This window comes from Podarcis bocagei, assembly GCF_964188305.1.
Source record: "Podarcis bocagei genome assembly, chromosome: W".
In the NCBI taxonomy this organism is placed as follows: domain Eukaryota; kingdom Metazoa; phylum Chordata; class Lepidosauria; order Squamata; family Lacertidae; genus Podarcis; species Podarcis bocagei.
In genome coordinates, this window is record NC_138131.1 from 86,078,599 (window position 1) to 86,093,391 (window position 14,793).

Here is a 14,793-nt window from a genome sequence, read left to right on the forward strand (position 1 = left end):
TTATCAAGTATTGACGTGGATCTTGCACGGAAGGAGGTGCATGGGCTGAGACAAGGGAGGGCCAGCGTCAGGCAGTATCATGCCCGCTTTTTCGCCTTGGTCAGTGCCCTGGAATGGGACAGAGATTCGACCCCTGTAAGAGACCTCTTTTGGGAGGGGCTGCACAACTCGATTAAAGATGAGATCGCGAGGGGGGAGAGACCCCGAACCACCCAGGAGGTCGTTCAGAGGGCACTGGCAGTGGGGGTGAGGCTGGAAGGACGTCCGTGGAGCAGGGACGAAGGGCGTGGAGGGCGCGAACCAGCCGGGGGGCCCTCCTTCCTTCCCAGAGAAGCAGCGCGGGCGCAATCCACGCCTCCGCCAGGAGGAGGAGCCGAACCTATGGAGGTTGGAGGTGCAAGGGCTCAGTCAGCAACCAGAGCCCTAGCACCGGCAGCAGTGAAAGCGAAGCCTCCTAGAGGGAACAGGAAGTGTTACGTCTGTGAGGAACCAGGGCATATGGCAAAAGAGTGTCCCCAGAGGCCCCACAAGCTCACTGCAGCCTCAGCAATGGTGACTGCAGCAACGCAGCAAGGAGGACCACAGCAGGGAAACGACGCAGTCTGGCTGGAGGAAGAGGCACTGGGGCCCAGCCAGACGTGTTAGTGACGCAGTCCCCAGAAATTTTGCAGCCCGTGAACCCCCTCCCGCCCAAACCAGTAGTGCGGCTCACAGCATCTCTCCAGCTGCCCAATGGAATCACCATAGACGTGCCAATCACCATCGACTCAGGCAGCAATGCGGACTTTATAGGGCAGGACTTTGTCGACAGGCACGCTGTGGAAAGAGCAAAGGACGAGGTGGAGCAAGGCTAGAGTCTTAAACTGGTGTCTGGGGGGAGGAGATTCAGACGGAGCTTCGACGGTCTAGAGTTTCAGACGTAGAGCTGCGCGCTACGGTTGTGAAGGTGAAACTGAACTTCAATAAAGACTTTTGTATATAACAACGAACTGGCGTTGGTCCTTTGTGAGCTGGGACCTCGGGCAGCTCTGACAACCGTCTTTTTGTTTCCATATGCGTTGAAAGAAGACGAATAAGCTTTGATTGGGCTTATTACAATTCGCATGGTGTTTTTTGGATGTGCACCGGAATCACCACCGACCTAAGCCAAAGGGTGTTTTGGGTGCCATCTACATAAAAAAAAGATGATAAAGCTCTGATCGGTTTTATTTCAAATTGGTGTTTTGGGGATTAGAAAGCACGTTCACTCAAAAATAGCAGAGTGACATTTTTGTTATCAGCCCAAATCAAGCATAAGTGTTTCGGTTCTATGTCAATAGAAGGAGGACGAATAAACTTGGATTGTTCTTTCGTGGTCATTCACCCGAACCCGAACCCTAACCCTAACCTTAACCTTAACCTTAACCTTAACCTTAACCCTAGCCCTAACCCTAACCCTAACCCTAACCGTAAGTGTCAGAGCTGCCCGAGGTCCCAGCTCACAAAGGACCAACGCCGGTTCATTGTTATATACAAAAGTCTTTATTGAAGTTCAGTTTTGCTTTCACAACCGCAGCGCACAGCTCTACGTCTGAAACTCTAGACCACTGAAGCTCCGTCTGAATCTCAGCAGTTGAAGAAGAAGCAAAAAAGGTTTTCTTGTGTGTGTGTGTTTCTTTGTGGCTGATTAGCTGTTCTCCCTGTGCAAAGGTCAGAGGGGGCAGGGTTTCTGTTGAGGCAGGGGATTAGCTGTGGGAGGAGCTTATCAGACCTAGCAGGGCAGCAGTTGAAGAAGGAGCAAAAAAGGTTTTCTTGTGTGTGTGTGTGTTTCTTTGTGGCTGATTAGCTGTTCTTCCTGTGCAAAGGTAAGAGGGGGCAGGGTTTCTGTTGAGGCAGGGGATTAGCTGTGGGAGGAGCTTATCAGACCTAGCAGGGCAGCAGTTGAAGACGGAGCAAAAAAGGTTTTCGTGTGTGTGTGTGTGTGTGTGTGTGTGTGTGTGTGTGTTTCTTTGTGGCTGATTAGCTTTTAGATTTAGGGGAGCTAGTCTCAAACGTTTTTTGGGGGAGACCTAGGTTATTTTTTTTCTTGTGGGGGGAGTTATTTGTCCTGTGTTCACGCTTTTTATGATGGAGGACCGCTGTAGCCACCCCCAACGACACGTTCTCAGGATGGAGGGGGAGGGAACAGCTGCAGTCGCCTGCAGTTCCTGCACAATGTTTGCCATCTTGCCAAAGGTTGCAGGCAGCTTTACCTGCAGCAATTGCATGTTGATTGCCCTCTTAAAAGACAAAGTCCAGCAACTGGAGGAACGTGTAGCTACGCTCCAAAGAATTAGAGAGCTGGAGCTCTTCTTGGAAGCAACAGAGCACACCGTCCCCACCAAGGAAGAGACAGGGGACTCCCCTGAGAAGGAGGCTAGTTCACCAACACAGGAGCCAGATATATGGAGAAACGTGACTCAAAGAAGTAGGAGGCCCAGGGTTCGCTCTGATTGTTTAGAAATACACAATCGCTTTGAGGTCCTCTCCCCTAGCATGGAAGACGAAGAGCAGACTCCATTTGAGGATCTCTCCCTCATTACAGTCGATCAGGTATATGAAGACGAGCAGCAAAGTCAGTCCTCAGGGAATGTGCAGGCGACCTTGGAACGGACAGCTCACGGAAGAACCCCGACCAAACCCAAGAGGAGGCGTGTAGTGGTGATAGGGGATTCCCTACTGAGGGGAACAGAAGCAGTGATCTGTGGGCCTGACAAGATGTCACGGGAACTGTGCTGTCTCCCCGGGGCTAAGATCCAAGATGTAACTGAACGACTGCAAGGAATCATAAAACCCACTGACAAATACCCCTTCCTCTTGGTTCATGTGGGAACCAATGACACTGCAAGCAATAGCCTCCAGAAGATCAAAAGAGACTAGGAGGCTCTCGGCAGGAAATTGAAGCAACTAAATGCACAAATTGTCATCTCATCTGTCCTCCCAGTTGAAAGACGTGGCCCAGGGAGAGAGGGAAAAATAGTGGAAGTGAACAGCTGGCTTCGTAAATGGTGTAAACAGGAACGGTTTGGATTCTTAGATCACAGACTGCAGTTTCTTGAAGATGGACTTCTGGCAAGCGATGGGCTGCACCTCACAACGGTTGGGAGAAATGTTTTTGCCAAAAATCTCAGAAACCTCATCAGGAGGGCTTTAAACTGACTAATGTGGGGGAGGGAGACAGTGCTCCTGAAGGTAGGAGTCTATCAATTGATGAAGATGATCATCCAAATGTCATAGACCAAATGGAGCAAACAGCACGCAGACCTAGTGGTGGGAGGAAAAAATCCTTAAATAAGAGACACGGGGGAATGATTAATGGACTTCAATGTCTGTACACTAATGCGCAAAGCATGGGAAATAAACAAGATGAGCTTGAGCTCTTGGTACAGCAAACTAAATATGACATAATAGGTATCACTGAAACCTGGTGGGATAAGTCCCACGATTGGAATGTAATAATGGGGGGATACAATCTATTTCAGAGAAACAGACCAGACAAGAAAGGAGGAGGAGTGGCGTTATATGTCAGGGATGTATATACCTGTGAAGAGATCCAAGATTTAGATCCTCAAAGCCAAAGTGAGAGCATTTGGGTCAAAATTAAGGGAGAGAAGAATAACAGAGATCTCATTGTGGGAGTTTACTATAGATCCCCAAGCCAAACGGAGGACATAGATGATGCCTTCCTGGAACAGATGGCCAAGCATGCAAAAGGAAGGGAGATAGTAGTAATGGGGGACTTCAATTACCCGGATATTTGTTGGATGTCAAACTCAGCCAAAAGCATAAGGTCAACAGATTCCTCACTGGCCTTGCAGACAACTTCATTGTCCAGAAAGTGGGAGAAGCAACAAGAGGAACAGCCATTTTAGATCTGGTCCTAACCAATGTTGATGACCTGGTTAGTGGGGTAGAAGTGGAAGGATCATTAGGCGCGAGTGATCATGCTCTTCTGAAGTTTACTATACAGCGGAAAGGAGCAGCCAAGCATACTAGGACTCAATTTCTTGACTTTAAGAAAGCCGACTTCATAAAACTTAGGGAAGTGCTGGGTGAGATCCCATGGACAGTAATACTAAAAGGAAAGGGAGTTCATGATGGCTGGGAGTTTGTTAAGAGGGAGATAGTAAAAGCACAACGTCAGGCAATACCAATGAGACGGAAACATGGAAGGTGCCTAAAGAAGCCAGGGTGGCTATCTAAAGAACTTTTAACTGAGTTAAGATTTAAAAAGGATGTGTACAAAAAATGGAAAAGGGGGGAAACCACCAAAGAGGAATTCAAACAAATAGCCAGCATGTGTAGACACAAAGTCAGAAAAGCTAAAGCACAGAATGAACTCAGGCTGGCTAGAGAGGTTAAAAGCAACAAAAAAGGCTTTTATGGGTATGTTCCTAGCAAAAGGAAGAACAAAGAAACAGTGGGGTGACTCAGAGGAGAAGATGGTGAAATGCAAACAGGGGACACAGAAAGGGCTGAACTCCTCAATGCCTTCTTTGCCTCAGTCTTCTCCGATAAAGAAAACAATGCCCGACCTGAAGAATTTGGAGCAAATGATTCAGCAAAGGAAACACAGCCCAGAATAACTAAGGAGATAGTACAAGAATACTTGGCTAGTTTAGATGTATTGAAGTCTCCAGGGCCAGATGAACTGCATCCAAGAGTATTAAAAGAACTGGCAGATGTGATCTCAGAACCACTGGCAGTCATCTTTGAGAATTCCTGGAGAACAGGCGAAGTCCCGGGAGACTGGAGGAGGGCAAATGTTGTCCCTATTTTCAAAAAGAAGAAAAGAGAGGACCCAAATAATTACCGCCCAGTCAGTCTGACATCAATACCTGGGAAGATTCTGGAGCAGATCATGAAGCAAACAGTCTGTGAGCACCTAGAAAGGAATGCTGTGATCACCAATAGTCAGCATGGATTTCTGAAAAATAAGTCATGTCAGACTAACCTGATCTCGTTTTTTGACAGAATTACAAGCCTGGTAGATGAAGGGAACGCAGTGGATGTAGCCTACCTTGATTTCAGCAAGGCATTTGACAAGGTGCCCCATGATATTCTTGTAAAGAAGCTGGTAAAATGCGGTCTTGACTGTGCTACCACTCAGTGGATTTGTAACTGGCTGACTGACCGAACCCAAAGAGTGCTCATCAATGGTTCCTCTTCATCCTGGAGAAGAGTGACTAGTGGGGTGCCACAGGGTTCTGTCTTGGGACCGGTCTTATTCAACATCTTTATCAACGACTTGGATGATGGACTCAAGGGCATCCTGATCAAATTTGAAGATCACACCAAACTGGGAGGGGTGGCTAACACCCCAGAGGACAGGATCACACTTCAAAACGACCTTGACAGATTAGAGAACTGGGCCAAAACAAACAAGATGAACTTTAACAGGGAGAAATGTAAAGTATTGCACTTGGGCAAAAAAAATGAGAGGCACAAATACAAGATGGGTGACACCTTGCTTGAGAGCAGTACATGTGAAAAGGATCTAGGAGTCTTGGTTGACCACAAACTTGACATGAGCCAACAGTGTGACGCGGCAGCTAAAAAAGCCAATGCAATTCTGGGCTGCATCAATAGGAGTATAGCATCTAGATCAAGGGAAGTAATAGTGCCACTGTATTCTGCTCTGGTCAGACCTCACCTGGAGTACTGTGTCCAGTTCTGGGCACCACAGTTCAAGAAGGACACTGACAAACTGGAACGTGTCCAGAGGAGGGCAACCAAAATGGTCAAAGGCCTGGAAACGATGCCTTATGAGGAACGGCTAAGGGAGCTGGGCATGTTTAGCCTGGAGAAGAGGAGGTTAAGGGGTGATATGATAGCCATGTTCAAATATATAAAAGGATGTCACATAGAGGAGGGAGAAAGGTTGTTTTCTGCTGCTCCAGAGAAGCGGACACGGAGCAATGGATCCAAACTACAAGAAAGAAGATTCCACCTAAACATTAGGAAGAACTTCCTGACAGTAAGAGCTGTTCGACAGTGGAATTTGCTGCCAAGGAGTGTGATGGAGTCTCCTACTTTGGAGGTCTTTAAGCAGAGGCTTGACAACAATATGTCAGGAGTGCTCTGATGGTGTTTCCTGCTTGGCAGGGGGTTGGACTTGATGGCCCTTGTGGTCTCTTCCAACTCTATGATTCTATGATTCTATGATTCTATGATTCTATGATTCTACAGAAAAAGATGATAAAGCCCTGATTGGGTTTATTTGAAATTGGTGCTTTTGCGGTTAGAATGCACATTCACTCAAAAATCACAGAGTGACATGATTGTTATCAGCCGAGATCAAACATAGTTGTTTCGGTTCTATGTCAATAGAAGGAGGACGAATAAACTTGGATTGTTCTTTCGTGGTCATAAACCCTAACCCTAACCCTAACCCTAACCCTAACCCTAACCCTAACCCTAACCCTAACCCTAACCCTAACCCTAACCCTAACCCTAACCCTAACCCTAACCCTAACCCTAACCCTAACCTAACCCTAACCCTAACCCTAACCCTAACCCTAACCCTAACCCTAACCCAAACCCAAACCCAAACCCTAACCCTAACCCTAACCCTAACCCTAACCCTAACCCTAACCCTAACCTTAACCCTAACCCTAACCTTAACCCCAACCCTCAGCCTAACCCTAACCCTTACCCTAACCCTAACCCTAACCCTAACCCTAACCCTAACCCTAACCCTAACCCTAATCCTAATCCTAATCCTAAACCTAACCCTAACCCTCACACTAACCCTAACCCTAACCCTAGCAAAGAGAAATGTAATAAGCCTAAACAAAGCCAAACAGGTTGTTTTCGGTTCCAGCTACATAGAAAGAAGCATCTTGGATTTCGTTTATTTCAAGTCTTGTTCTTTGGTGTTAATGCAAATTGACCCAGACATCGCAGTGTGTAATGAGACTAAAATAATGCTTCCATATGCGTAGAAAGAAGACGAATAAGCTTTGCTTGGTCTTATTTCAATTCGCATGGTGTTTTGTGGGTGTGCACGGGAATCACCACCGACCTAAGCAAAAGGGTGTTTTGGGTGCCATCTACATAAAAAAAAGATGATAAAGCTCTGATTGGGTTTATTTCAAATTGATGTTTTGTGGGTTAGAATGCACATTCACCCAAAAATCGCAGAGTGACATTGTCGTTATCAGCCCAAATAAAGGATAGGTGTTTTGGTTCCATCTCAATAGAAAGAGGACAAATAAGCTTGGATTGTTCTTTCGGTGGTCATTCACCCTAACCCTCACCCTCACCCTCACCCTAACCCTCACTCTCACTCTCACTCTCACTCTCACTCTCACTCTCACTCTCACTCTCACCCTAACCCCAACCCCAACCCCAACACCAACCCCAACCCCAACCCCAACCCCAACCCCAACCCCAACCCCAACCCCAACCCCAACCCCAACCCTAACCCTAACCCTAACCCCAACCCCAACCCCAACCCCAACCCCAACCCCAACCCCAACCCCAACCCCAACCCTAACCCTAACCCTAACCCTCACTCTCACCCTAACCCTAACCCTAACCCTAACCCTAACTCTAACCCCAACCCCAACCCCAACCCCAACCCCAACCCCAACCCCAACCCCAACCCCAACCCTAACCCTAACCCTAACCCTAACCCCAACCCTAACCCTAACCCTAAACCTAACCCAAGCCCTAGCAAAGCGAAGTGTAATAAGCCTAAACAAAGCCAAACAGGTTGTTTTGTGTTCCAGCTACATAGAAAGAAGAATATTGGATTTCACTTATTTCAAGTCGTTTTCTTTGGTGTTAATGCACATTGACCCAGAAATCGCAAAGTGTGTGTGATGAAACCAAAATAACACAACACCGTTGTCAGGGGTTTAGGAGCAGAGGCACGGGCAAGGGAGGAAACAGAGAGCGAAGGGGAGGAGGCAGAAGAAAAGATGAGTGATGACGACGACCCGAGATCTCCTAGTCTTTCCAGTGAATCAGAGGATTCACAGAAAGGAGCACCAGTGGCCAGGGCAAGGGGGGCACCCCAGGAAGATAGAGCCAGAAGGGACTCAGGGGGGAGCAGCTGGAAATCGGGACCAGCGTCACCGCCAGGAAGCAGGGAAGAGGAAGGGAGCCAGGGGGGAAGCGCTGGCAGCTCACCACAGGAGGGAGGGCATGAGTCAGGAGTGGCCACACCTCCATCGGGGAGCGAAGAAACGGTTAAGAGGAAGGTGGAAGGTTGGGCGCGCGCGCCAAGTTCAAATGCAGAGGAAGGCGGCGCAGTAAGCAGCCCCGAGAGGGAACCAGGTCCTAAAGCCCGGCGCAAGGAGGCAGGAGGGTCCGGGTCAGCGTCAGAAGAATCCCGGAAGGAGGAGGCCGCGGGGGGTAGAGGGACCCAGAGGAGGACAGTCAGGCGGAAAAGGTGGAGCAAGGCTAGGATATTAAGTTGGTGCTCACGGGGCGGAGACTCAGACGGAGCTTCGCCGATCTAGCTACTAGACGTAGAGTTTGCGCGCAGCAGCGTGAGAATGGAAACTGTAATTCAATAAAGACTTTTACTTAATGATCGCTGGCTAGCGTGATCCTCTGTGAGCTAGGATTTTCAAGCAGCTCTGACAGTAAGCTCCGTCTCCTCATTGTGGGCATCTACAGCCTCGAGGAGGGGAGAGAAACAGGTGCCTACTAGCGAGCTCACGAACGGCAGACGACATGACGGCTGAGCAGCAGATAGAGGACCTCAGAAAAGCAGTGGCACAACTGAACGCCGAGGTTCTCGCATCCAGGAAGAGAGAGGAGGAGGCAGCTGCCGCCTGCAGGGATCTCCAGGTCAGGTTAGACGTGCTGACAAAGCAGACACCCCGGCAGGAGGGAATTGGGTTGGCGAGACGGGCAGGCGGGCTAGTCTCTCACTTCGATGGGAACCTGCAACAGTATCCCAACTTTAGAGCCGACGTACTGTGCGCACTGCAACTGCTGCATAAAGACTTTAGAGATGAACAAGAGAGAGTGGGGTTCATCATGTCCCATCTGCATGGGGATGCGAAAGCATGGCTACGCAATTTATGGAGAGATAAGGATCCGGCGCTCCAGAATGCGGATGCCTTTATTAAAGCGATGGATGGGTGCTTTTTATCAAGTATTGACGTGGATCTTGCACGGAAGGAGGTGCATGGGCTGAGACAAGGGAGGGCCAGCGTCAGGCAGTATCATGCCCGCTTTTTCGCCTTGGTCAGTGCCCTGGAATGGGACAGAGATTCGACCCCTGTAAGAGACCTCTTTTGGGAGGGGCTGCACAACTCGATTAAAGATGAGATCGCGAGGGGGGAGAGACCCCGAACCACCCAGGAGGTCGTTCAGAGGGCACTGGCAGTGGGGGTGAGGCTGGAAGGACGTCCGTGGAGCAGGGACGAAGGGCGTGGAGGGCGCGAACCAGCCGGGGGCCCCTCCTTCCTTCCCAGAGAAGCAGCGCGGGCGCAATCCACGCCTCCGCCAGGAGGAGGAGCCGAACCTATGGAGGTTGGAGGTGCAAGGGCTCAGTCAGCAACCAGAGCCCTAGCACCGGCAGCAGTGAAAGCGAAGCCTCCTAGAGGGAACAGGAAGTGTTACGTCTGTGAGGAACCAGGGCATATGGCAAAAGAGTGTCCCCAGAGGCCCCACAAGCTCACTGCAGCCTCAGCAATGGTGACTGCAGCAACGCAGCAAGGAGGACCACAGCAGGGAAACGACGCAGTCTGGCTGGAGGAAGAGGCACTGGGGCCCAGCCAGACGTGTTAGTGACGCAGTCCCCAGAAATTTTGCAGCCCGTGAACCCCCTCCCGCCCAAACCAGTAGTGCGGCTCACAGCATCTCTCCAGCTGCCCAATGGAATCACCATAGACGTGCCAATCACCATCGACTCAGGCAGCAATGCGGACTTTATAGGGCAGGACTTTGTCGACAGGCACGCTGTGCAGTTGCTGCCAGCCACACTGCCCCTGCAGGTTGTCACGGTGGATGGCAGGGAGCTGCTCGGGGGGCAAGTGGTGAAGCAGACGCCACCAATGGTGATGCGACTTGGGAATCACAGAGAAATCATCAGCTTCAACGTCACTCAACTATCTGACACGCCCGTTGTATTGGGCATGAGTTGGCTGGACAAGCACAGCCCAACGATGGCTTGGTACCAGAGGCAGCTGACCTTCGGCTCTTCCTTTTGTGCTGAACACTGCATCGTGCCCAGGCAGGAAGGAGAGGAAGAGGAGTCACAGCTGCTGCTAGGCACGCTGCAAGCGATTCCCCACAAGTACGCTGAATTTTTGGAAGTTTTCTGCGAGAAGGAGGCAGACAGGCTACCCCCTCACAGACCATATGACTGCAAAATTGACCTGCTGCCGGGGGCGGCGCTGCCTAAAGGGAAACTGTATTCCATGTCAGAGGACGAACTGCAAGAACTCAAGGAGTTCATTGATCATAATTTGCAGCGCGGCTTCATCCGGGAGTCCAAGGCAGTGGGGGGCAGTCCCGTATTCTTTGTTAAGAAGCGGGACACGCCCCAAAAGAGACTCGTAGTGGATTACAGGATTTTGAACAGTGTGACTAGGCCATCGGACTTCCCCATGCCCCGAATTGACGACCTCCTCGCGAAGGTACGGAAGGGCAGAGTGTTCACCAAGTTGGACCTGCGGGGGGCGTACAACCTCATTCGCGTGCGGGAGGGTGATGAGTGGAAGACAGCCATGTTCACGCCACTGGGGACCTACGAATATAGAGTTATGCCTTTTGGATTGCAAAATGGCTCCCACGTTTTTCAAGCATTTATGCATCACGTGTTGGCGGGACTTCTCTACAAGACGTGCGTCTGTTTCTTAGATGACATCCTGATCTTTTCGGAGTCGCAGCAGGAGCATGACAAGCACGTCAAGGAAGTGCTGAGCAGGCTAAAGCAACATAGGCTCTACGCCAAGCTGGAGAAGTGCCAATTTGACGTGACGGAGGTGGATTTTCTGGGCTACAAGCTGTCTGACAAGGGGCTCGCCATGGACAGCGCCAAGGTTCGAGCGGTGCTGGATTGGAAGAGCCCGCGCAACCGGAAGGAGGTCCAACGGTTTGTCGGCTTTGCGAACTTCTATCGCAAGTTTATCAAGGGCTTCGCGATGCAGACGGCGGCCATCACTGACACGCTTAGCTCCAAGAAAAAGAAGTTCATTTGGACAGAGCAGGCGGAGCAGTCCTTTCAGGCACTCAAGCGTCTCTTCGCGTCGGAAGAGCAGCTGCTTCATGTCAACCCCAGCAAGCCGATGAGGGTGGAGACAGACGCTTCGGACAGAGCCGTGGGGGCGGTCCTGCTGCAGAAAGACCCGCAGGGGGTGTGGCGACCGGGAGCGTTTTACTCCAGGAAGCTCAGCAAGTCCGAGCAGAACTACACCATCTGGGACAGGGAGTTGCTGGCCATTCACGCAGCGTTCAAGGCGTGGAGGCACTTTCTGATCGGCGCCAAGCACACGGTGCAGGTTTGCACGGACCACAAGAATCTAGAGCACTGGCGCACGGCACAGTTCCTGAATCAGAGGCAGATACGTTGGGCTGAGTTCTTTGCGAACTTCGACTTCCGAATAGAGTATGTCCCGGGGGACACCAACATCATGGCGGATGCTCTCTCCCGTAAGCCACAGTATCTGGAGGAGGCAACGCCAGCGGCCGCCATGCACATCTTCGCACCGACAGTGTGGGCGTGCGCTGCGGCGACAGTTGACCTGGAGGCGGTGCGACGAGCGTTGCAGGATGACTCCTTCGCGCAAGCAAAAATGGCAGAGGTGCACAGGGGCACGGCGGCGACCGACGAGTTCCAACTGCGAGATGGATTGCTCCTCCATAAAGGGGCGTTCTACGTGCCGGGAAACGAACTTCGCGCCAAGGTACTGCAGCAGCTGCACGACGCGCCCACGGCCGGGCACTTTGGCAAGGAGAAGACGGTGGAATTAGTCGCCAGAGACTTCTGGTGGCCCGGAATGAGAGGGGAAGTCGCGGACTACGTGGCGAGGTGTGACATCTTAAAGGTGTGACATCTTAAAGGATTAAGATTGGTATGATATTGGGAATACATAAGAGAGAGAAAAGCAGGAACAAGAAACAAAAAATTTCTCCTGACAAGCCAAAACATGGGAAGTCTCTTTATATCATTCAGAATGTTTAACTGCTTTTATTATTTGTACAGTGGTACCTTGGTTTAAGACCAGACTAGTTTACGACCATTTTGGATTACGACCAACTCAAACCCAGAAGTGCGTGCCTCGGTTTGCGACCTTTTTTGGATATTATGAACCGAGTGAAACGGGACAAACCCCAGAAACCTGAAAAGTGGCAAACATTACTTTGATACCCAGACAAGATAAGGACATAGCAAATCCTAGAAATGTCCGACCGATTTCATTATTAAACTGCGACTATCAACTGCTTGCAGCAATATAAGCAAACAGACCTTAAAAAGTTATGAATGATTGAATGCATCCCCGGCTGGCAGTTAAAAGATAATGTTAGAAATCATAATATATCCAGCTGGCTCAGTGGAAGGAAGCAGTATTTTCCGGTTCCTGCCCTCAAGACTTTAGCCGTGACATTTTGTCCCACTGCCAGAAAAGCACCTCTAGCTCCCTCGTTTCTGTGGCAACGCTTTTTGGGATGTGGTTCTTTGCAGGCCCATTTGTATTTCAATAAAGGCCTATCTTTCCACTTGGAGACTTCCTCCTTTTTGGGGGGGTTTCTGTGGGTAACCTCCAGTCTAGGAAACTCTTTTTGAATTTATCCTACATATATGAGACTGAAACACTATAAATATTGGTAGAAACAACTCTACTGTGAAGTTCAGTTTACAGATGGGGGGGGGGGATATTCCAAAGCAGAGCCCATCTTTTTCACGGGATCCAACTGTTACAGAAATTATGGGGGGGGGCACATCTTTAAAGTTGTTAAATGTTACAAATATTATGCATAAAGGTATACTTTCGACTTAACAGCTCAGGGATGTTACCTAGCTTAAAAATCATATAAAATCAACTCCTTTGCCATTTTCCTTCATTCCACTGCCAATTTGCTTCACTGGCCAAGGACTTGGAAAGCACTCGGTCCCCACCATAATCCCTCAAGCGGGAGGTCACATATGCAAAGGAAGGTACTCATAGGTGTCAATCGCTGGGCAAAGGCACTCCTCCGGACTTGCCCAGGTGGCAGACTATGCAGACCCAAGTTCTATTGTCCCTTTGTAGCAGGTGCTTAGAATGTACTTCCCAACACATATCCTGTATCCGCCTGTTGCCCCAACACATTCCTCCTAGTTGATCATGTATAACCCTCCCCTTTTCTGATGTAGGAATGATGTAGCGATGATGCTTAATGAACTGTATGCTGGGATAAGATGGAACCTTTGAAAAGTCCTTGTCACCCCATCCTTGGGATTCAAAATTCCTCTTTGACCCTGTTGCGCAATAAACTTTGGTCTACAGCAATTTGCTCCAGTTGGTGGCTGGACTCCTTCCTTTATTCTGGCTCTGCCCAACCAGCTGGGGGACTGAGCAGCCTTGCACATAGATTTTCCCATAACACTTCTTAAACTTGGGACTGTCTGCATGTGACCCCATCTCTACAGCTCCCATAAACACCACAGAGAAGGTGGCCGGAGCCTGAAAGGCGAAAGCCTAGGCCTCGAATGCAGGTCTCAGGGATGCTTCCCCAGTTTCCCCCGTGGAGACCTGGGACCCCTTCTCCTTCGGAAGGGACCTCCGAGGAGGAAGCCAGGGCAGATATAAAGTTCCTTTCCCCACTTGCCAGGAGCCTGAGCTCCATTTGGGGTCCCTCCTTCCGCACCCCAAGGTTCCTCCAAGGCCTTGGGGAAGGAAACTGAGGCAGACTCTGCTTGTTCCCCAGGGCCCTGGGCAATTTCCCTAGAGTCCCCCCCCCCACTGCCTCCTGAGACCCGCAGGGATCCGGAGTGGGAGCGACTTCTCCTGTTCCGCCTGAGGGGGAGGAACAGAGGTCTTGGCCCATTTGGGGGGGCAAGCGAGGGCCATCCAGAAAGGGCTCCTGGGACCCCGAGGGGCCAGAAGGGGAGTCTCCAGCCTGGCCTTTCCCCTGTTCCTGCAGGTGGAGCCCTTCTCCTAGCGCTGACTCTTGGGGTGACAAAGGTGTCTTTGGCTGGGGAGGATAAACTAAGCGTCCCAGAATCCTTTTCGTGAGGCGGAGGAGAGGATGGGCTCCAAAAGGATGCCTTCTTTGGGGGGGGGAGGGTTAGTCAGCCAAAATCAATAGATGGGGGGCGGTTCAAAGAGGGCTTGGAGCCCCTCTCAACCTGGCAGAGAAAAACACCCCCCCACTCCCTCCCTCCCCCCCCCGGCTGCTGCTCTCCTCTCTTCCCGGCTCAATCCACCCACTTCCGGGTTCTCTCTTGCCCTCACCCAATCGCCATGCACAGAGCACCCTGCTCCCCTCCAATTCCTGACCGGTCTGGAAGTGAAGCTGCGGAGGAGGCCCAGGAGGCGGTCCCAGGAGCTCCCCCTTCCACAACAACCCTGCCAGGCTGGCCTCTGGCATGTCGCCCCCTTTCCAGCAGGCGAAGCTGCAGGGACCACTCACTTCCTGGCCCTCCAAAAATGGAGGAGGCCTTGGACCCTGGATGAGCCTGAGAGGAGCCTTGAGGGGGGCAGAGAGGGGCTCTTGCCCCTTCCCAGACTTCTCCTCCAACCATTTATTGCTACTGTTTATCAAACTTGGCCACCCTCACCAAACAGACCCACAGCATGCAGTTCTTTTCAAGGCGTGTTTATTCTC

The 14,793-nt window shown here is 50.7% G+C and overlaps 1 protein-coding gene across 1 annotated transcript in view; it reads left to right on the top strand.

Moving 5' to 3' along the window:
• LOC308578161 (uncharacterized protein) overlaps positions 1-14,127 on the top strand; it is a gene marked incomplete at both ends in the record, with an annotated part of 148,440 nt that extends 134,313 nt beyond the window's left edge. Inside the window, one exon of the mRNA XM_081178420.1 lies at positions 14,110-14,127. Within this exon, the coding sequence (XP_081034546.1) occupies positions 14,110-14,127 (18 nt within the window). The remainder of the gene's footprint in view (positions 1-14,109) is intronic.
• Positions 14,128-14,793: the final 666 nt, after the last annotated feature.